This window comes from Neoarius graeffei, chromosome 17 (assembly GCF_027579695.1).
Source record: "Neoarius graeffei isolate fNeoGra1 chromosome 17, fNeoGra1.pri, whole genome shotgun sequence".
NCBI classification, from domain to species: Eukaryota; Metazoa; Chordata; class Actinopteri; order Siluriformes; family Ariidae; genus Neoarius; species Neoarius graeffei.
This window is the reverse complement of record NC_083585.1, coordinates 34,200,923-34,225,353: the sequence shown is the minus strand read 5'-3', so window position 1 is coordinate 34,225,353 and position 24,431 is coordinate 34,200,923. Positions and strand designations below refer to the sequence as shown.

The window sequence follows — 24,431 nt, the reverse complement described above, 5'->3', positions numbered from 1 at the left end:
TGACCTGGCGACTTGTCCAGGGTGTACCCCGCCTTTCGCCCGTAGTCAGCTGGGATAGGCTCCAGCTTGCCTGCGACCCTGTAGAAGGATAAAGCGGCTAGAGATAATGAGATGAGATGAGATATTTAAAAAAACATTTCTTTCAAATTTCAAAAACGACATGCAAATGTAATGCGCACAGACTTGTGTCACTCATCTATGCCGAGTCACATAAAATACTTTGTTTTGAAATAAATAAAGTAAATCACAATTCCACTGTACCTTTGAGTAGTTTTAGACCAAACTTCGTAGTATCTTTAGTGCTTTTAGGAACAGCATTTTCTTTCATGATTTGTAATTCTTCCTCCCTTACAGTGACGAAGCTATTGGCTGCCATTTTGCCTAGTCGCTCGAGATGATTATCGAGAAATAGTCCGAATTTCTTGACCAATCAGCGCACGTGGTTTCCTATAATCACCTGCGTATTTATACTATAATATTCTTTATTATGAAGTTTGAAAATGCTTTCATGTCATTCCTAATTATCTAGCCTGCTAGCTAATTAGCACTAAATCAGCTAGCAGTTCTTACAGATAGACACAGTGGATTTTTATATTTCAGCCTCAACATTTATTGTCATATTCTCAGTGATTTATAGTTAAACCTGTCAAAATAAACCAAAGCCTGTCAAAATATACAAATTTGTTAATTAGCCAAGTTAGCAGGGCTGCTACGTAACTGCTCCTGAAGTACCTCACATTTGTCTCAGGTTAAAACAAGTTAGATTTCTGTATCTGACCCTCAGTTTGCAATGTCATAGTCTCACCAATTTATTCAACAGTCAAACATATATCATAATTATCACTAATATTTTTTTTCATCCCTTCCATCAGCTAGGTTAACGTAGCATGCAGGTTCTGTGGCTAAACGTTTCTTGGTGATCTATTTAGTGGCTTATTAGACTGTAATAGTGCCAAAGCTGTTGAGCCTGAGCTGATCTTGTGATATTACGAACTGAGCGCATTTATAATGCTCCCAGAATCAGTTTTTATGTAGATACTTAGAAAGTTCCAACTGGAAAAATTTGTGCTGTGTGAACAAATTGGACCTAAACACAAATGTATGTATTCAGAATCAGCTATCAAGGGCTTACTGAACAATTTTCTCATACAATTCAAACAACTGCCATTGTTTCAGTGATGTTTCAGGCCGAGCTGGCAGATTCTGAAGATATATAGAACATAACCTTTTAAATATACAAGAGGATTTTGAGTTTGATGGTTTACTTATATTATGGAGCATGGGACAAGTCTTTGTGATATCCTTTTAAGAAGTTTGTGTACATCAATGAATGTATTGCCTTTTCATTGTTTATAAAAGTTTGCAAAGACTGTTGAATAGAATAGAGATGGCTTTTGAAGTCATCATTTTCCCCAATCTCATATATTTTTCAATCTGCAAATGAAAGGGGGCTATCGCTTGAAACTCTTTCAAACTGTCTCCTGTTTTCTTTGAATGTCATTTTCAGACAAGGTAAAGGAAACAGTTTTAAGGAAAGGGAAAAAATGGCATTTGACAATTTAAATACAACCCAGTTTTCTCCTTCTGTTTTTGCTCTGCCATTTACTCACCCGCCAGTGGTTCCTCAGTGGAGGCTGAGTTTCCTCTGACCGCTTCCTCACTAATACAACACCTGCTTCCCACATCCTGTTATTCCCTGCTCTCTACAGGAAATGGCCTATAAATGCACAGGAAATCAGGAGTCTCCATGACTCTAAGACAGTCCTGGTTGCACTCCCTGGAGGAACGTTTGTGGAAAATCCTTATTTTTTTTCTCACAAGGCAGGGAAATAAACTCTTTTAGTTTTAAAAAAATATAACATTATTTAATTTTGTGTGCTGAAGGACCTATGGCTTCATCTGGACAGTTTGTGAATTTTTTCAATCGGGAGAAATGTAGTTTCTATCACTATATATTTTATAGCATGAATATCTTATCAGACACCAGTTTCAGAAAACATTAAATATCAATAAATTTGAAATCATAAAAATAGTTGAGTGATGGTAACAAGAACAGGCCAGTGTGTTCATTTTGATAAATATTATATATCAGAATTATACATAATCCCCAGTGTATTAATGTATTTCCATTGTATTGATGATGATGATGCTTGGGGATTGATTTAAGTGATGTTGCTATTTGCTACATAAACCACCCCTTCCCTCTAGATTCCACCAAACACTAGCCTATTTAATTATTCTGCAATCTAATAAGAGTTCTCACTGGAGCGAGCATACCACACAAACACACACACACACACACACACACACACACACACACACACACACACACACACACACACAGTGTGCCATACTCGTCTGCTAAATTAAACGCGACATCAGGGAAATTGCTATAACATTGAGGAAAAAAAACCCAACTTGTGTCTGACACTACCCACCCATCCTCTTCCCTGTCCGGTCTCCTGGGGGGTGGGGGGTGCTGAAGATAGCCAGAAATAATTAATGCCCTTTTTAACCTTCAAATCCATCAACCTACTGCAAAAAGGTCACTCTCTTTTTCTGTAGCGAATCGATCCAATTTGGAAAGCAGCCAGTGCAGAGGGAAAGCCTTACACAACACTGGTTGTCTGACATGGAAGCGCATCCCCCAAATGCTGGGCTCAGATCTCTTCTTGGAGGAAGGAATTACAAGTTGGCTGTCAGAGTCTATGTGTGTGTGTGTGTGTGTGTGTGTGTGTGTGTGTGTGTGTGTGTGTGTGTGTTGTGTGTGCGGAGTCAGATGTAGGTCGTTTTGGGGAAGGAGTTGGCAATGCATTTGGAGGAAGCGCTCATGCAGTGGTGATTGACGCTGCTGTCAGTCTGATCATGTTATGCATGTTTCAACTAACAGTATTTTACTCTATAATTGGAAAATAGTTTCTAATAAAAATATAATATATTAAAAATATAATGTATTAATTTTTTATAATTCATGGAAGCCTCTAGTTATTATGGCCGTAGCAATATATTAAATATAGCTTTAATAATAATAATTTTTTTTTCATTATTTATTTATGTCTTACAGTCCAAAGACATGCAGGTTAGGTTAATTGGTGGCTCTAAATTGACCGTAGGTGTGAATGTGAGTGTGAATGGTTGTTTGTCAGCCCTGCGATGATCTGGCGACTTGTCCAGGATGTACCCTGCCTCTCGCCCATCGTCAGCTGGGATAGGCTCCAGCTTGCCCGCGATCCTGCACAGGATAAGCAGTTATGGATAATAGATGGATGGATTAATTTTTCAGAACAGTTTGCACCAAAGAAAACTGAAATACCCAAACATTTTCAAGCAAACAGCTTGTCTTTATTGTCTTTAATTGTCTCTGTTTTGTTTTTATACTCAATATAAAATACTGCACAAACATTTCTGATACTTATTTCTGCTTAAATATGAAATCTTTTAATCCAGTTTGTTCTTTGGCCTTACTGTGAATGTAGACATTAGAACATGTCAGATACTGACAACCGTGATCTGCATGTCTCATTAACCAGTGTCAGAGTTACATATACACTGTGTCTCGTCACACCTTCTGATCATCTCTGACCCCTGGGAGGCGAGTTGTGGAATTCTTTGATGAATGCACGATGTGAGCTATATGAGCTATAAAAATGAATAATAAATCAAACTCTTATAAAATATACATGCATAAAGAATGCCTTTTATGTTGTGCTTTGGAGTGTAGATGTCTGCAGGGAACAAGTTGTGTGATAACTTACTACTTCAAAAAAGTTGTTTATGTTTATATTTAGGTATATTTTATAATTTTTTTTTTTTGCTAATGCCAGCTTTTAGTTCCCTGAAGCTTGTTCAGTTGATTAATCAGTCATTGGATCTTGAGTAACACACGCAGCACCAGTCAAAAGTTTGACTCGTGAATATTTTTCTGGATCTTAAAGACATCTCATCTCATCTCATCTCATTATCTCTAGCCGCTTTATCCTGTTCTACAGGGTCGCAGGCAAGCTGGAGCCTATCCCAGCTGACTACGGGCGAAAGGCGGGGTACACCCTGGACAAGTCGCCAGGTCATCACAGGGCTGACACATAGACACAGACAACCATTCACACTCACATTCACACCTACGGTCAATTTAGAGTCACCAGTTAACCTAACCTGCATGTCTTTGGACTGTGGGGGAAACCGGAGCACCCGGAGGAAACCCACACAGACACGGGGAGAACATGCAAACTCCGCACAGAAAGGCCCTCGCCGGCCATGGGGCTCGAACCTGGAGCTTCTTGCTGTGAGGTGACAGCACTAACCACTACACCACTGTGCCGCCCATCTTAAAGACATTTTACTCTAAAAGTTTATGTTGAGAATATAAATATGCCTACCTATGAATTTATTTTATAAAAGAAAAAATTGAATGTCCTACTCTGAAGAAGCCATGGCCTAATGGTTAGAGAAGCAGCTTTGGGACAAAAAGGTTGCTGGTTTGATTCCCTGGACCAGCAGGACTAGCTGAAGTGCCCTTGAGTAAGGCACCTAACCTCCAGGCTGCTCTGGGTATGTTGCTCTGGATAAGAGCATCTGCTAAATTAGTGTAATGTAAAGAGTTTTTCATTTAGAAGAAAATAAGAGGAAACTTTGCAAAAAACAGGTGAGAATGCCAGATGTATGCAAAGCTTGATTAAGGGCTCTTTAAAACCTAAAATGAAATATAGACTAAATATAGCCTATAATTTAACTTTTCAGTCATTACATGGTTTAACATGCCTTATTTCATCGTTTTGATATTTCATACTAACAATAGACAGTAGGTGTGTCTAAACCTTTGACTGCTATTGTATTACCAATCTGAACCAATCTGTCTGTGTATTTTTAGTCTTTTGTTCATCTTGTTGCAAACATGCATTAGTTTGACAGATTTTTAGTGTTATTCTATTTCTGTTGAATATAGTAACGCTTGCACCTAACTGTTCTATATTCAGTTCTTTTCTCTTCTTTTATTATAGGCTTCTAAGAATATAAAAGGCATGAGTCATACATTGCATAAATTATCATACCATGGCAAAAGATAAATTATTATTTATTAAATCAGTTTCTCTCATCTGTTGGCTGTGATATTGCACTCACTTGACTTGAAACTGACATGAAACGATAAGTGTTTACTGTCAGTAAACAATTTATCACTGACTAAACTTTTGGGTATCGAGTCAGAGACTGAGGTTAAATCCCAAGTGGTTCCTAATTGGACATACAGTGTTCATTATTACACTGCAGAGGGCACTCATATAGGGAGAAGGTAGACATTTTGGATTTAACCAAAAGTACATTTTAGACCACTGCAGTGGGGAAAAAAAAATCCTGTTTCCTCAAAGTAACCACAGGCACTGCAAGACTTGTTAATTAAGTTCTAAGGGTTAATCAGATGAGGGTGCGACTTTTACGTTTTACACATATCCACAACAGCACTGCATTCTTAGTGAAAGCTTAATCAAGTGTGAGGTTCTTCAGTACATTTCAGGTGGGATTCTGTAATTATATACAGAGAGCGAGAGCAAGAGAGAGAGAGAATGTATAAACTAGCTTTAGTCATGTATAGATTCAGTACAGTATGTCTCAGCCAGGAATACACTGTGATAATCCCAGAGATTTGATATTGGAGTTTTGTTTTTAGGTCAGACTGCGTGCCCCTAGAGAACAGTATCTGAACCATTGTGGGTGTGGCAGCAGGTGGATTTGCTCTTCATTTGGAGTTATTATAGGCCAAACTATTTTTGGACCCTTGAAGACTTAATGTTCTGCTGGAGATCATTTGATGCACAACTTGACCCGGTGTCTGAAAGAGATCTGCTGATTGAATATTCATTTAACAGCGCTACATTCCCAACACACAACTAAATAATGCAGGATGATCAAAAGACTCAGCAAGTCCTAATCACGTCCTCTTAATGTGTCATATTTATGGTCCAATAATTTTCCCCCTCTGCCCCTCTTCTTCTTGTCTTCACTTGTGTCATTTAAACAGAGGTTGATGTGATAAGAAAGAAAAGGTTAAGCAAAAAGCTTAGTGTGACAGAGGGAGGGAAGGAAATGACAGGCGAGAGTAATCCTCCAGGCTAGAGCAAACTCCTCACTTCATTCGGAATAAAAAACGACAACAGAAGTCAGCAGCTATTTGCATCTTTTTCAGCCCAAAAGCATGAGGGCTGTATGAATGTGAAAGTAGTTCTGGACCCTCACTTGATAAGTGCAACCTCGACCAACCTTCAGACTGTGGAGGTGAGGTAAAGGACAAGGTGTTATTTTTAACCAGCTGCGAGTTATGTTGCTTTTTTTCTGTGTTAATGCCAGTGGTCAGGGCACACAGATGCAGCAGAGGGATGGGCGATTAAGCCTGGGATCAGGAGACCGGCGATTATCCTAGAGTCAAGCGCTTAAGACTTCAAAGTGCAAACAGCTTCGGTTGTGGAGTCACACATCACTCTGGGGTACAAAGACAGGCAGAGTGTGTGTGTGTGTGTGTGTGTGTGTGTGTGTGTGTGTGTGTGTGTGTGTGTGTGTGTGGTGGAGGGGAACAGTTGCTGTTTTCCTTGGAGGGTTGGGCAGGTCCCTTAAAGGCCCTGTCATATTGTCCAAATCCTCCATCCCACTGTGTGTTTCAGAGAGAACTCAGAGTCATGATGCTTTTAGAAAATAGATGCACATTTAGGGCTTGTGTTTACTTGGGCAGTGGTGTGAAGCGTTTCCAGAGGGTTTGTACACGATGCTGCATGTGTCAGTGTGGCCTGTTGGAGGAAAGCTTTAGATGTGCGATTGCACAGGCTCAGGGGGACTCATTTGCAGCTTCAGCAAAAGCTCAGCAGAAAGAAGGCTTTTCCTTTGTTGAATTCGTGCTGGGCTCAGACTCCGCTCTCATTTTATTTAATTTGTGAGGCAGAGATGTGGCAAAAAAAAAGTGTGGCTTTGAAATAGCAGTTATAAATGCACAGATTCTCTATGACCGAGCTGCATTTTATTATCCATTTCCCTCAACCGCCTGCAAACGCCACACATGCTCACAATTCATCAAAGCTTACTGATCCCATATGGATGGAGGTCCAAGAGCAGATCCTGCTCATTTTCAAGCATACACATCCATGCTCTCTTTTCTTTTTGTCTTGCATGCACTCTCTCATCCCTCTTTCTCTCTCGTGCTGTCTATGTTCTTACCCATTCCCTGATTTTATTTGGTATAACAGGAGGGTCAGCTGATTTTCCTCCCAGCTTTGTGCTCGATGTGTTCAGCACAACCAGCTTACATTAAGTTCCTTACATCAAACCATGAGCCAAATTTTCATCAAATACCTGCAAAATGTGATTAAAATACACTGAAACAGGGCTGAGAAATATCATGATATAATACCGATGTTGTGATATATTATCACAATACACAAAATGTCACAGTACACATTTCTGTTATATCGCCAGTAATGTGATATCTTTTTTTAAAAAACTTCTTGAAAACATTTTTTAGAATAATTATAAACTTTAATTGAAAGCAGCTGATTTGATGATAAAATTTCATACTGAATATTTAAAACTGTAAAATGTTAAGAGTTTGGTAGTATTATTTTAATATATTTTAAATTATGGTTTTTTTTATATTTTAAAATAATTTACTTACCTAGCCATTAAATAAATATACACTCAAATAGATAGATAGATAGATAGATAGATAGATAGATAGATAGATAGATAGATAGATAGATAGATCATGGATCATGAAATATCTTCAAGTATTCATCCATCCATCCATCCATCCATCCATCCATAAACTGGAACCAATCCCAATTCTTCAAGTCTCATAATATGATATTTTTATCATATTGGCCACCCCTGCTGTGAAAGAAAAAAGGTACAGACATGTAACTGAGATGACATTGGACACTGCTGTTATTTATTTTGTTAATTTTTGTATGTAAGAATGCTAAATGTAACAGGAATATGCAAGTATATTATGTTTGGTACATGACTATTGTACAATAAATTTGTACAATAAAGGTTAACAGTGCTCATGGGGAGGCGTGGCTTTCACTCCTTGGACTCAATTTTACCGCATTAAAAAAGGTATTTGAAAAACAATCCTTTCATCATTTTAACACAATTCTGCTTTTTCATTGAAGGTGAGAAATTGAATCTTAGTTCCTGTGTTCAATTTCTGTGTAAATGTATATGATAAAGTCGTGGCAGTGGAGCTCAGCAGCTTCAGGAGCGCCACATCTGCAGGCAGCACACTGCAGCATGAAGCACAAAGTGAAAAGGGAACGAAACAAAAGAAACAAGTGCAAGACTGAGCCAATCACCACCCCCTTTTCCCTTTTTTCGTATTCACTTTGTACACACACACACACACGCACACGCACACACACACACATTCCTCCTTCTTGGCTCTGTTATCCGGCTCCTCCCATCTTTTTTGGAGTATTTTCTTCTCTCTATCTATCATTATGACAGTGTGCAAATATGCTGAATTCAGAATTGTGTAAATGTGGCTGTCATCTTGGTGGATTTACGATATGAAACGGAACTAATTAACTGGCAGATGTTCAAAGCATTTGTTATATGCATGGGTACTCTATTCTATATGTCATATGTCATGTATGTTCTATATGTATTTATTCTTAAAGTCATAGGTTTGTCTTAAAAGGGCATTATTTAGACAAATTCTGGCTGAGAATGAAGTAACAAATAAACATGCCTCACTCCATCTTCTTCTGCATCCTCAAAACAACAAAAGAGGCTTATGTTTTTGGGTGTCTAGGACCATGCTGTAACACTTAGAAGTATTTATTCCTGGGTCTCGACAAATATTTCTCAAATGAAGTGGAATGCATCTTAAGAACATGGTGGTGTTTATGTGTGCACAGGTGTGTGTGTGTGTGTGTGTGTGTGTGTGTGTGTGTGTGTGTGTGTGTGTGTGTGTGTGTGTGTGTGTTTCTATGTGTAGAAAAGGGTGGTTAGTTGCTATGCACTGTTCAGACTCCCTTTCAGTCGCCCCTTGAATGCTGGAGTCGAGTTGCCATGGAAACACTGACCCCTGGGAGTTGATGCTTTTCACGAGGAGCCTCTTTTTACCCAGTGATTCACAGTGCAGAAAGCATGAGGACAAAAAAAACCCACAGTCACTCGCTCACTCACTTAATACTTTCTATGCTATGTAATAATCTTGGATTTGTTTTAAGGGTTTTAATCTAAAACCCGTTAGGTTCTCTTTTCTGTTAAAACCTAAACAGTAAACTGTGTTTTGTGAACCTAAAGGTGCGTCTCATGTCTTTTTCCTTCTTTGCATAATGTAACTCCTGCCTTTCCTACTTGTCTGTTTAGCCTCATTGAACTGTATCTCATGTCAAGAGGGCTGTTTGAAAATGATGGTAGTGGGACATAATAAAGAACTCTGCTTGTAGCTCATCCAACATGAACATGAACATCGCCATAACTATGTCACCATTTCTGACATCATTTCCTAAGTGACTAAGAATGCCTGAACATGTTTGTTCTCTCTCAGAATGAACCCTGTTTTAATAAGATCAATATGCAGAGAGAACTTTGTGTACCCTAATGAACATTAAACATTGCATTTCAAACTCATGACACCATGGCAACCAGTGTTTATATTTCCTCTGTCGTTTTTTTTTTTAGACAGGCAATTCATCAGCGCAGATATGAGCCAAAGAGTGTCAGGCCAACATAGTCCCACACACTTGAACGTAATCAATGACTAGATTAAATTCAAATGGATAAGTATTAGTGAAGAAATGCTGTTTATCTTATAGTCAACTCAATACACTGGTTTGGTATAGCTGAAGTTAATCATTTGATCAGTGTGTTGATGTTCCTCTCTGCTCTGCTTTCTGTGCTTGTGTTCTCCAGGCCAAGCTGATTGTGCCCAACAGTACAGCAGGGCTGATCATCGGTAAAGGTGGTGCTACGGTGAAGGCAGTTATGGAGCAGTCAGGTGCATGGGTTCAGCTTTCACAGAAACCTGAAGGTATCAACTTGCAAGAGCGTGTTGTCACCATCAGTGGTGAACCTGAGCAGAACCGCAAGGCTGTGGAGATAATAGTACAGAAAATCCAGGAGGATCCTCAAAGCAGCAGCTGCCTTAACATCAGCTACTCCAATGTCACAGGCCCTGTGGCCAACTCCAACCCAACAGGCTCACCGTATGCTAACTCGGCAGAGGTGATGCCCGCTGCAGCTGCTGCAGCTGCCGCCACAGCCTCCAGCCTCTTGGGGCAGGCCAGTCTGGCAGGAGTGGGTGCCTTTCCTGCTGCTGCCATGTCCAGCTTCTCAGGAAATGACCTCCTGGCCATCACGTCAGCTCTTAACACATTGGCTAGCTATGGATATAACACCAATTCCCTGGGTCTGGGGCTCAATCCGGCTGCTGCCTCAGGGGTCCTAGCAGCTGTGGCAGCCAGTGCAAACCCTGCTGCCGCTGCGGCAGCCAACCTGCTGGCCTCCTATGCCAATGACGCCTCCACCAGTACCGGCCACCCTGCCACCGGTCTGGGAGGATTTACACTGGGCTCACTGGCTGCTGCCACTGGAGCTACCAACGGGTACCTGAGTGCGGCTTCCCCACTAGTAGCGAGTTCATTATTGGCCACCGAGAAGCTGGCTGAGGGTGCAAAGGATGTAGTGGAGATTGCCGTACCTGAGAACTTGGTGGGAGCTATCTTGGGCAAAGGTGGCAAGACGCTCGTGGAATACCAGGAACTGACGGGAGCCCGAATCCAGATCTCGAAAAAGGGAGAGTTTGTTCCTGGCACTAGGAACAGAAAAGTCACCATCACAGGATCACCCGCTGCCACACAGGCAGCCCAGTATCTCATCAGTCAGCGAATCACATACGAGCAGGGTGTGAGGGCCACCAATCCGCAGAAGGTGGGCTAAAACAGGGAGAAAGAAGGAGTGGGGGATGGATGGAAAGATACAGAGAAAGAGAAAGGAGGGCAAATTTTCAAAGGAAATCATCCACTACGTGCTATGTGCATATTTCAGTATTAAAAAAAGAAGGAAAATAGTCCACCTTGCAAGAAAAGGAATGAGTAAAATATGAAAACCAAGAAAAAAAAACATGTAAAATGTATATATGGGTTTATTTCTTAAGTTTTCATCTTTCAGGATTTTTTATTGGTTGAAAATTTGGTTTAGCTTTTTCAGTTTTTCTTTTTTGAGGGTTTTTTTTTGGACAGTGGTGAATGGTATTTCAGACTGGCATGCTTGCTGCCACTCCCAGCAGGTGGTGGGGTTGGGGGAGAACAGGGTGGAGCAGTTGGACTTAAGCCAACCTGGAATCAGCCCTATACCCATTGCCAGTCCCTTCTTAGCTGACAAGATTATTATTATTATTATTATTATTATTATTATTATTATTATTATTATTTCATTTTATTTTTAACTCATACCCTCCTTATAAATGGGCCTGATGAGACAACAAACAAGTGCTTGAGTTTTAGACTTAGGGCAAATTCCCCTATGTGGTCAGTGGTACTCCATGCCACCCTACCTACTGTCCAAGTCCTCATAAGTCCCAACCAGCCCAATCCCTGCAGGGCAGGCTGGGATTAGGGGCATGAGGGGAACCTGATTAAGGTCTCTCCATCTAGCTACAGTACTAGCTAAAAACCTGGAGTTCTCTTTAAACCAGGTGCATGCCATGCAATCTTATTACAAACTTAGCTAGCATAAGGAAAGTTTATAGATCTGGTTGGGGACACAGGCCAAGCAAAATGCACCTACTTGGGTCAAGTTGGTACCAGAGCAAAGAGATAATGTGGTGATATGCATCTGGTATTAATCTAAATACTATTATTTTTAGTAGTAGTTCTACTCTTATTAAAAAATCCTCACCATTGATATTATTTATTAATATAATTTCACCCATCAGGATTGAGGTGTTTTAATTTTTTTAATTAATCTGTGAATTCAGGTTGACATGAATGTAAAGACAATATTTTGGATTTAGTTTTTTATTTAAGTGAATTGAATAGTATGTCACAGTGTAATATATGTCTTATTTAAAGTCCAGTGACAACTGCACCGTCGGCACCATCAGAGAGAATAGGAGCAGGTATAATGTACTGTACGTTAAAATTAATACATGGAACACACACGCACACACACACACACACACACACACACACACATAGGCACATACATGAAAAAGGGAACCACATCTGACTTAAGGGTAGACAAATCATTGAAAGTAGACAATTCACGTATATACATGTCTAATTATAAAAAATAAAAAAAGGTAGGCTATTGCACAAGTTCAAGGGAGTGTACCGATAACAAGAACAAACTTATTCATGAGATCAAATCCCTTATGTCTTGAAATCCCATATCCAAAAATGTCCTCTTTTCTTTTTCAGAAAATGTGGTGCAATTATATATTTAATTTCAGCAAGCTAATTGACAACATATACTCAAGTCAGTTGTCACTGGCTATGGACAAATTGTGTAGATGTATCATATATCAAGCAGAAATATGTCTCTTTGTGGACACATACTACTGAACAACTACAAACATGAACAAAACTTTAGTTCTGATGAGCACAGGGATGCTATTTATTAAGTAATTGCCCTATTAATGACTATGATTTCATGGTGGCAAGGAGATTAAAAAACAAAAACATCTTTTCATTCTTCTGATTTTTTCAACTTGATTATGGGTTGAGATATTAGCTATCCATGTCCTATACGGCGGGTTCCATTAGTTTGGGACACTCTTTTGAACTTCAAAAACCTCTCTGTACTCATCAGAACTACCTATGTGCTGCTAAACAGTCCAATAGACATGCATACTTTTGTTGTTAGAATACACTGAATTTCGTCTTAATGCACTGTGAAGTGTGGAGGCCATGCTTGAAGGCCCAGAAGTCAAGGTTCTATGTCAGCAAAAAAAATAATAATAACAAAAAAAGCATATTGGAAGGTGGAATTATTCAAGAAGTGTAGGGTGTCAGAAGAAAACAGCTTAGGACCGACTGGTTTGCTACACACAGAAAAGATCTAACTGATGATGAAGAACCACTTTCTTTGGGTATCATATTGCTACTATATCAGACTTTCAGTTCCCAGCCTTCCTCAAAATTACCGCAGCATTCATGGTGCCTGCTCCCATATTAATGCTGATGATGGGAAGAAAATTCCACATCCAGCTTAAATGACCCATGGTCGTTTGTGGTTTCATTCCAAAAATTTAATTGAAGTTCATCTAAAAGGAGATTTTCAAGCATTTCAAAATGACCTTTCACTTTACCAGTAGCCTGGAGGAACAAAAGAAGCAGAACAAAAAAATATGAGACCCAGAGCAGAATCTAGACAGCAGTGTGCTCTCTCTCTTCACTGACTAAACATACAATTGTCTTCCTCTCAATTTCTCAATTTGGAACACCAGGGAGAGTAAATCTGAACCGATTGGTAAGGAGACTTCTTTATTCCCATCTAACACCATCAACCTTTCCTCACCACTTCTCAACCCCTCTTTACTTCCGTGCACCTCCCATTTTGATACATCAACCCAGAGTCCCCCTTCTCTCACATCTCTCCATGGGTGGCAATGTCTGGTGCTAAAGTGCATGTTTGCTTGCCCTTTCACAAAACAGTGACTCCACAGAAGAGAAGATGTGACCTAGGTGTTGCTGTGTAGAGAGGAAATGCTTGCACTAGACTCCGATGCAGGTCCACGTTTTGAAAAAGAGACTGTGTGTAGCGCCCTAGTAGGAAGATATGTTGGTTTTACTGATGAGGGGTAAATGCAGTTAGCATGAAGCCTTTAGGAGAAACTATGACTTCAGCCAACAAGGAAATAGTTTCGCATCTTGTTAAACACACTAATGACGCTAGTTACTAATTATGCTAGCGGCTGCAGTAGACAGTAGTATTAATGTATTTTCCAAATAACTGAAGGCAATGACAGTTTGTGGCTGCCATATTTTCTGTAAAGAGCGGCGAAAGTTGAAAAAACTAGAGTGCCTCCGCATTTTAGAGTGCATATGCGTCCCACACGTAAAATGATATACATGTGTACAAACACACCAGACTCATGTCACACACCCTGAACACCACAACAAACACATGTAAGCGCACTTACACAGACACTGACATTTTTGCAGGAAAAAAGAGGATAATGAAGATTCATTAATTACAGAGAAATTTGTTTCGTAACATTAAGAAAAGCAAAATATTACTGTGAAATTTTAATGTGAACATTAAGAACAGGTGCCATTATAGTGTGCCTAGGAGCAGCTTCCTGTTTGCGTTTTGTTTTCCTTTATTTCAGTACTTAAAATGCATATTAGTGGGGGTGGGGGGGGGCGTCTGCATTTTTCTGTTGTTAGTAACTGGGGAACTAGATAAAATGTGATCAGTACTGGAAGCAATATACGTAGTAGCATGTCGTCCTGTCTCGTCTTTTATTCTGTCTGTGTAGGAGCTTTCGATTTACCTAGGTGTTGAGTAGGTTTGCATATTTAATATTTTTTAAGTTGTGAAGATGCTGCTATTGAATAAGTGACGTACTAAAATTTAAGATAAACATATCTGGTCAGTCGTTAGCGAGGTGTGCTAGTTCTAAGAGGTGTAATAAATGCTACATGATAAGATAATTGCTATATTAAACAGAATACATGAACGTGCCAAAATAGACGATTACAGATTCAGCAACTGTAAATGTGTGATTGAAACACCATTAGCTACAAGCAGACTTACTTTTATAAGTTAAAAAATAATGTGAAAAGTGCCAAACAAACCACAATTAAGGTATAACTAGCAAAGTGGCCGTTTTTAAAACTAGTAGGAGAAAAATAGATGTTAGTGCTATTAAGTTAAAGGTTTTCGGCCCCTCATGAACTAATACAAGAGGAACGTGTAATGAGGGAATCATCTTGCTCACCTGACAAATGCATATAGTGCCATGTGGCCATTAATGCTACATTACTGGGGCTAGAAGACTGCCGTAGACTTAGGCTAGCATGAGTTTAATACGTTATCAGCATTCTTAATACAGCCTTTTCTAGTTCTGAAAATGTATTTTGTGACAATAGATGTTATCTTTTTTTGCACGTCTATATTGCATGATATCAAAAAAAGTAACGTGTGGATTTAAAAAAAACAAGAAACGAAAATCATACAAAAAAAGAGAAAACATTAGGCAATGTGCATTCATTTTGAGAACAAATCTTTGCATGCCAACACTAAGAGCATTGGAATTTTCTTTTACACACTCTGACCTGTCTTTTAGTTCTGCGAAGACAAAACTGAAAAGTTTTCTTGTCCATCTGCAGGAACCAAAATCATTCATACATAATCATTGTGCATTTCTTTTTGTTTGCAGTTTTGAAGTATAACAATATTTCAAGAGAAAAATGTCCAGATGTGGTTGTGACCTTTAAGCTAGCAAAAGCAACCTAATTAAAATTGGGTTTAAAACTATTGTTTTCTTTCTCACTAAAACTGAGGTCTTGTCCTTGAATGTACTCACCACTGCATAACTTTGCATATCACTTTCAGTCATGACTTTTAAAGCATGATGTGTTTTTGTATATTGTGTGCCAATACTAACATCTTTAAGGCTACATTACGCACAGTGCTTTCTTCTGTTTTTGCCACATTATAACTCACATTATGCTCAAACCCATGATTTTGATGATACGCACTTTATAAGCCTTTTTCGCCCAAATTCGAAATGACAGTGAATGAGTTATGAAAACGTATCACCTGAGCCCTCTGTCTCTGCTGTTCAGATTTTGTGACTTCCAAACCCCAAAAGCTATTCTGCTAAGTCAGTGTTTTATATGACAGGCTAGCCGCTAATCTCTGGCTATCTCCATTAGTAAATGATAAATGATGAATAATTGATGAGCATTTTGAGTTTATTGTCAAGGTGCCACAAAGAGAATGCCACTCTTTACACATAAAACATGTTCAATTATCCAAGCAAGCTAGCTTATACAAATTTACAGAAATTGGAGATGCATCTTATTGATTTTTTGAGATTTGAAAACCAAATAAGAAGGGACACGTTCCAAAAACTGCAAAACTTTTCTATTAAGTCCATACCAATGTATGTACCGTATATATATATCAGTGATCACTGATTGCACTGCATTCAGCCATGCTTTGGTTAAGGCACTTTGTAGAGTATGACTGAGGGTTTTCTCTGTCTCAATGCTTTTAGCAGCTTTACTGTACGTGTGGACATGTTGTGGCACTTCTCTGTTGGTGCTCTTGCACAAACGAGGCTCATGTTTTGTCTCATGTTACTAAGTTCGGCGGCTTTGTCACAGGCAGTAGAGTAAAGATTAATGCAAATTTTTTATGAGTTATTCAATGTTGAGAAGGTCATTGCTGTTAATACAGGCTTATTGCTAGAGCATTGCACTTTTCCAACTCCAATCTGGCCCCACCTGACCCTCTAAACAAAACCTGGGGTCACTCTTATGCTTGTAACCATCAGAAAGCACCAGCAACGTTAGAACACATTTGTCATATCACTGTTCTTTTCTCTCTTTTTTTTTAATTTACCTGTTTTTGTTTGTATGACACTCTCTAACCTAGACCAAGTATAACAAAAATGTCATTCATATGTATCCTGTTTACTCTCCCTTTCCCCCTTTTGCACTTTTCACTGCCCCCCTTTTTCCAACCACTACCCACACTTCTGCCGAACCTCTCCCTCACACCCTCCCAGACTTTCTCCTGAGTGCCAAATGACAACAGTACCATTCCAAACGTTTTGAGTTCTCTTGTATGTTGGACATCCATCGGACGCACCCATGAAGCCAGCATGTTACTCCATAACATGATGTCAGTCATGATGCCGCAACATTACCCCAAAAAAAATGCAACCAGTAAAAAAGCGAGATCTGGAATAACACGGTAAAAGGCTGGCTACCTCTCATAAACTGCTTTTCCTAATTCTCTGCCATCTCTTCAACCTCCAGGACATCACTGATTGTGTGCCATAATGTTGGGAGCACTTGTCACTCTCCTCACCCCCAAGTCTCTCCATTTGAGTTTTTTCGATGGGAAACATTAAAACAACAACAAAAAAAATTCATTTCGATGACAGCTTTTTTTCTTTAACATAGAAACATGCTCAGAAAAAAAAGCTGAGGAGTGTAAACGTCAGCTGCGCAGTCATCTTCTGTCTTCTGAACTTTGAACTTTTCACCCCTCATGAACTTTATTGACCTTCTTCCTTCCCTTCTGTGTTCATCAACTGTTTGGACTTAAAATCTCCATTCCATCTCCAAATCTTTTAGAGACTGTGCAATTATAGTTGATATGATTGGATTTCTTTCTTTCTTTCTTTCTTTTTTGTTAAACTCATCATTGGGGACAATTCTCAGAGATAAAGAATAAAAGCAAAAGAAAAACAAAACAAAAAAAATCTAAAAAAAAAAAAAAATCCCAATTGCTTCTCCACAGCTTAATTTTCTCTTTTCATTGTAAATATTTTTTGTCAGATTTTGTTGAACTGTAACCAGAAGAGCGTTCAACAGAATGGGGCTGGCAGCATAAAATCGGTTTTGTGGAGTGCTTTAAGTGGCATAGGATAGACATCAAGATAAATTAGTTGGATATTAATGAAGCATGCTATAGCAACATCCATAATCCTTATTGTAGAAGGGACAGTTTACATAGACTAGTGAAAGAAATGAATTGAATTTTAAAATAATGTACGCACGTGCAAAAATATTTTATTCTTGCTTTCAATCATTAATTATAGCAGCTGCTTTGAAAGAGTTAATTTAATCATTTAATAACAGATATCCTGTCCATTTAACAGTCACATTCTTGCTATGATTCAAGCTTTACATGTGTATCACATTTAGCTAGTTTGTGGTTTATCATCTATGAAAACTGCTTTGCATATCTCATAACAAGTTACTGTTCACATCAGTCCATATCAAATCAAAGCATTTCTCACATTTAAAACTCATAGTCAACATGTTTTGTGCTACTAACGGTTACTCGACATTGACTGACCAGGGTTCACTTTCGAATTGATAGTCGTTGTACATATCAGAGCTCAGTGTACGTATCAGCTGTGTTGAGTGTAAACTGTGTCCATTAGATGTGTTTGATAGGAGCATGAGTTCTCACGTGTCCTGTTTCCCTGCAGGAAGAAAGACTGATCATTTTCATGAGTCATAACCGAGCTTCGTGCTCCACATCTAATGTTTCTATGCTGCCAGCTTTCTTTTCTGATAACCCTTCATGAACTTATTTATTTTCAAACTACTCTACATTATTAATAAATGACAACAACTAGAAAAAGGGGAATGACTGGAAAGATGAATTGCTGTTTTGTTTTTAGTATTTTAGTGGTTTATTTTAACACCATTCATTAACTGACTTAAAGAAAAGTATTGAATATTTAATGTAATTGTAGCATTGTGTTTGTAAAAATAGTGAGTTGTGTTTCTTGACTTGTGGTTTACCAGTGAAGTCAGCAATTTAGTGCTAATATATATTAAGTCGTTTTTTAAAGATTTTTTTTTTTCCGACAGCAACAACAGTCATTATAAATGTTCATTTTAGCATCACCTGTCTTCTGTTGTCTTATTCTTCACCTCCCACTACACTCAAACTCATCAAGTAACACATTGCAAGTTTGTGCCTGAAACCATGTGCTCGGTCTTGGAGGGACCATGATGCATGACTGTGTGTGTGTGTGTGTGTGTGTGAGAGAGAGAGAGAGAGAGAGAGAGAGAGAGAGAGAGAGAGAGAATGGATGAGACTGGCAGGCTTGGATGGATGGATGGATGGATGGATGTTCTGTCCTCTGTTCACAAAAGCTAAAATCTGTAGGGTTTCCATTTACCAATGGAACCTGCTGATGTTATAGCTGAAACCCATCCTGTGAGCCTAGTTGATTTTGATCGTCCATAACCTCCCGTTTCCCGACCACTCTCCACCACTACCTTCTCCCCTCCAAGTCATTCCCTGCCACACACTCCACACCATGTGATGTTCTCATCGATAACATATTACTCAACCAAATCCACCTTAACACTGTTCCCATGAGGAGGTGGTTGCTAGTCAGCCTCCCTCCCCTCATAATTCGCCACCATCTTTTATCTCCTGCTGGGGCCAGGTCCAAACTGACAATTAAAAAAAAAGAAAAAAAAGTAATAAAAAAAAAGAAAGTAAAATCCAGAGCAGTGATTCTCAGGGTGTCTACGTTGATCTACCTTATTTTGTGATTTGACAGAATCACAATCCAGCTCTCCCTCATGCTTTCTAAGGAGCCCAAAGACAATTACAATGTATGATTGCTTATCAAGTTTTCGAGTGATAAGACTGATATGCACCCGTCTAAAGGAGCGAAGCAAAATGCTGTAATGTTTACAACCTTACCGAGACCAACGCTGTTGAAAGAATGTGTAGAAATTAAAAGCAGTTCTTTAATAATGAAAAAAAAATTTCCAAAATGACTTCGTTTTAAATGATTATTTCTTTGTGACATGAGGTAATGTGATAATGACACGTTTTGAAACATTGCATGTTACTATTTTATTTTTTTTGCAATGTCAAGTTTTTGGAATGTTAGAATGAATGGTACGGTGTAAAGTTAGAGATATATTTAGTTGCTAATAATAAAATCCATTGGTGTCAGTGTTTGTCACCTAATTTGAAGAAAGGTACTGGATGAACATCAGAAAATGTGATTGCTACTGTGCAGCTTTTGTTCATACAGTATTTGTACATGGTGAAGGTGAAAAATAAACAATATAATATTATTATCAGGGAAACATGAATATATTGTTCAGATAGGGTGCATAAGGGACTATCAGTCTTGTACTAAATCCCAACGAGAGGTAAGTTAATTTATGAGAAAATTTATATGACCTTAAATGCGGTAGTGTGTGAATGCATGGGGAGAAATGAGGATAGATGTGGGGAGGATTTTAAAAAATGAACCGTTTGGATAATTAGCGTCGGTATTGGTTTGTAGTGCAAAGAAAATGGTCTTGATGAATGTATGAAATTGAGGACTAGGTTGGGTTGTGATATATAAGAGCTTAAGGTAACATAATGCACATGAGTTTTGAGAGAGACGAATGTGCAGATGCATGTTGTGCCAGTTTGCTTCCGAAACCACCTTCACTATACTCATTACTAACTGCTCAGTTCCCTAATTTTGGGGTCAAATATATCCAGAGTACTTGGGTTCAATTTGAAAAGATAAATATTGTGGAATAACAATAATGTATGTGGATCTCCTGCTCATTTCCATCCACTCGTACTTCCTGTCCACCAATCCATCCTGTCAGTAAAAGCCACCATCACTTCCCTGACATGTCTCCCAAGCCAACGTGCAGTTTGATCGCTCTGATAGTCATCGCTCAGTGACCTTAACCCATGCCCTCATGTTGGTTTCTGGCACACTGATCTGCAGTGGAGACTCCAGGGAAATTCACAGCATGACGTAAAATCTGTCTCACAAAACTAATCATAAAGTAAAGAAGTACCTCCAGTGTTCAGACAAGGGCTCTTGAAGGTTGTTAACTTACAGGTGTTTATTCTACCTGTTACACAGAAGTGGTATGATTACTATATAACATTCTTGCGAAGTTAGTATACATTCCTAGAGCACTTTCAGATGTTTTAGCTGGAAGTCATAAAATAGAGAACCATTCAAAATGGTACAGCTAATAAATGTTATAAGGTGTATAAGTACGAAAATACTAGAGTATTTTCTACAATCATTTGATGTCGCAGTCCATGAATACAATCACAGCTCCAGGTTTCTTTATCATGTGGAATAATTTATTATGTAATAATCTGTTGCTAAATATCTATCTGCTGAGATTAGAGCGCTAAACTGAGACAAGTCTGAGCTCCATTGTTTCCGGTGTAGCCAGTCTTACTAATTGTACACCTTTTTCCAGCCTGAGGCCACATTGATTTCCCTTCTCCTACTCGGCGTTTCCCTTTCTTCTCATTCTTCATCTGAGAACGTCTGGGCCCAGCTGTTGCACAGAGTACCTAGTTTTCCCACTGCCCTCCCCTCAGAGGTGGGGTGAGAGGAGACACGATTATGCTCTCAGCCTTCATAAATTCCCAGTGCTGGAAATCTGACATATGGAACATGTACAAAGATCTCCTGTCTCTAATCCAGCACTTTAACAGAGCGCATTTTCACAGAAGCTCTTTTTCCAGCTTTTGCTCCCTTCAGTAAACCTCAAATGTGTTAAAATGTCCAGTAAATTCATCACCAATGTAGTGATGTTAGAATAAATCGGTACTTTTCAAAGATAAACGAATGTAGTAATAAAATGGCTCTCGTTTGTAACGTTTATGAAACAGAATTTTTTGAGCACTCCCAAGTAGACAGATACTGTTTCATAAATATGTTACATAATAGATGGCTTTTGGATTTATAGAATTTGTTTAAAAAATATCATCCACAAGTTCCAGTTGAAGTGTTATTTCATATAAATATGTAGCTACGTATGTACAATGCAAAGCACAGAGCTGCTGTGTGCAAAAGCATAAAAAACACTCCAAAAAACATTAAAATTAAATTAAATTAAAAATACCTCAAAAGGATTACAGGAATGATTAGTTAAAACATTTTGCACCATAAACACGGGAACTCTCAATTTCTGAAATTTCTGAACTTGTCTTAATGACCACAAAGGTGCATGGCTGCTTTTCATTCCGAACATTTTAATGTTTTATGAAACAAAGACATTTCTTTTGTAGCTCAGCAGGTTTGCAAATCACTAAGAGATCACTAAGTGCTTTGATATCATGAAGTGTTTTTAAAGTTTAAGTCAGGCACTGATTACTGATGATCCATCTATAAATCTGGAAAGGGCCTTGAGTACTTGATTAGCAATAAGAGTAAATATTGATTAAATAAAAATATAGCATGGCATCTCATCATGAAGATGTCTTTATCTGAGCTCAAGCAGTACCAGTAAAACTGTGATCGAAGCAACTGTAGAATCCTCACTACTCTCAGCAATTATACACATTTCATTTAAAACTGCTGTGTTTGAATAATACTTGTTTTGTTTTAGCAATTTAAACACTGTCCTAAATCTTCACCTGGGAAAAAGAAAAGGCCTCCGGCTTCCACGATTCCGAGCATCATTCCCAGCAAAGATTCCTCACTATGAGTAATATATTTTCACTCTTAAATAGTCATCAATGATTGTTGGTATGTAGTATAGATCATTTCTCAAGCTCTACATCTAAACAACCAAAGTGAACTATGTGCCACGGATGAGCAGCTGGTCTGGCGATCTTACAGCATATACAAGTAAGGAGATCCTGAATGGCCCAGATTTTCATCCCATTTGATTTCAGCACATGCCACTGTTTGGCAAGCATTTGTTTAACAAGTGAGCTAGATTCTACAAATCGACAGTTTTAAACACAAGGTTGAGGAAGATCACTATTTGCTTCTGAATGACCAAAATAGCTGTTTATCAATAATCATTAAGCTGATCTGAAACAACGCTCCAGTTTCATTAATAACAGGTAAACACTGAAAGTGGTTGTAATAGTTTTATATGTTTTTGGGTTTCTTGCTGTTGTAATATTTCTAACAAACGAAGCTGACAAATTATACTTGTGTTTATTCAGAGTAAAAAAAATCAACTTTTAAAAATTTAAGAACGTTTTATGCTATGTACATAAGAAATAAATAAATTAAGGATATTTGGAAATTGCAATGCAAAACTGTGATTTTAAAACACTGTAACGTGTACAGTGATTTCTTTTATCAATTTTATGGTATACTGATATGTTCTGCATTACTGCAGTTGTTGTTGTTTTTTTTTCTGTTCTTGAGCATATGCTTTAATAAATACGTTTTTACAGCATCCTGTCAGAAATTAAGCACTTCTTGGGAAATTATGTCATGTCATTTTCACATTAATGATTTATTATCAAGCGTAGGTTTATGAAGCTGCAATTAGAATCACAGTGACAAGATTCACCATCTGTAATTCTCCTTCCTGTCCTGCTTGTACACCAGTGTTGTGTGTGAGCAAGTTACAGTGTAGAATTATGATCAGCGATAGAAACGTGTGACAGTGACTGTGTGCTCGTTGGTCTCAGTGTGACTGTGCTGAGAATCCTCACTGACACCAATTTTATTCCCAAGTCTGAAATTTAAAAATTCTCCCCCTTTCTTTATATTTAATTTAGGCAGACTGTCTGTAAGATAAAGCACTGTTCCAATATAATAATAATAATAATAATAATAATAATAATAATAATAATAATAATAATAATAATAACTAGATAGAGACTGTGACTTTTGCTGAGCAAAATAAAAAACTGATTGAAAAAATCATAAAAATTGACAGAGTTATAAGTACAGTGGTGCTTGAAAGTTTGTGAACCCTTCAGAACTGTCTACATTTCTGCATAAATATGACCTAAAACATCATCAGATTTTCACAGAAGTCCTAAAAGTAGATAAAGAGAACCCAGTTAAACAAATGAAACAAAAATATTATACTTGGTCATTTATTTATTGAGGGAAATGATCCAATATTACATTTCTGTGAGTGGCAAAAGCATGTGAACCTTTGCTTTCAGTATGTGGTGTGACCCCTTCTGCAGCAATAACTGCAACTAAACGTTTCCGGTAACTGTTGATCAGTCCTGCACAGCGGCTTGGAGGAATTTTAGCCCATTCCTCCGTACAGAACAGCTTCAACTCTGGGATGTTGGTGGGTTTCCTCACATGAACTGCTCGCTTCAGGTCCTTCCACAACATTTTGATTGGATTAAGGTCAGAACTTTGACTTGGCCATTCCAAAACATTCACTTTATTCTTCTTTAACCATTCTTTGGTAGAACGACTTGTGTAATTTGGGTTGTTGTCTTGCTGCATGACCCACCTTCTCTTGAGATTCAGTTCATAGACAGATGTCCTGACAGTTTCCGTTAGAATTCGCTGGTATAATTCAGAATTCATTGTTCCATCAATGATGGCAAGCCATCCTGGCCCAGATGCAGCAAAACAGGCCCAAACCATGATACTAGCACCATCATGTTTCACAGATGGGATAAGGTTCTTATGCTGGAATGCAGTGTTTTCCTTTCTCCAAACATAACGCTTCTCATTTAAACCAAAAAGTTCTATTTTGGTCTCATCCATCCACAAAACATTTTTCCCATAGCCTTCTGGCTTGTCCACGTGATCTTTAGCAAACTGCAGATGAGCAGCAATGTTCTTTTTGGAGAGCAGTGGCTTTCTCTTTGCAACCCTGCCATGTGCACCATTGTTGTTCAGTGTTCTCCTGATGGTGGACTCATGAACATTAACATTAGCCAATGTGAGAGAGGCCTTCAGTTGCTTAGAAGTTACCCTGGGGTTCTTTGTGACCTCGCCAACTATTACATGCCTTGCTCTTGGAGTG

The 24,431-nt window shown here is 38.5% G+C and overlaps 1 protein-coding gene across 1 annotated transcript in view; it reads left to right on the top strand.

The window, feature by feature from the left end:
- The window catches only part of nova2 (NOVA alternative splicing regulator 2), a 58,556-nt gene extending 39,058 nt beyond the window's left edge, over positions 1 to 19,498 (top strand). The window contains exon 4 of the mRNA XM_060944081.1: positions 9,898 to 19,498. Within this exon, the coding sequence (XP_060800064.1) occupies positions 9,898 to 10,923 (1,026 nt within the window). The 3' untranslated portion in view covers positions 10,924 to 19,498. The remainder of the gene's footprint in view (positions 1 to 9,897) is intronic.
- The last annotated feature ends 4,933 nt before the right edge of the window (positions 19,499 to 24,431 follow it).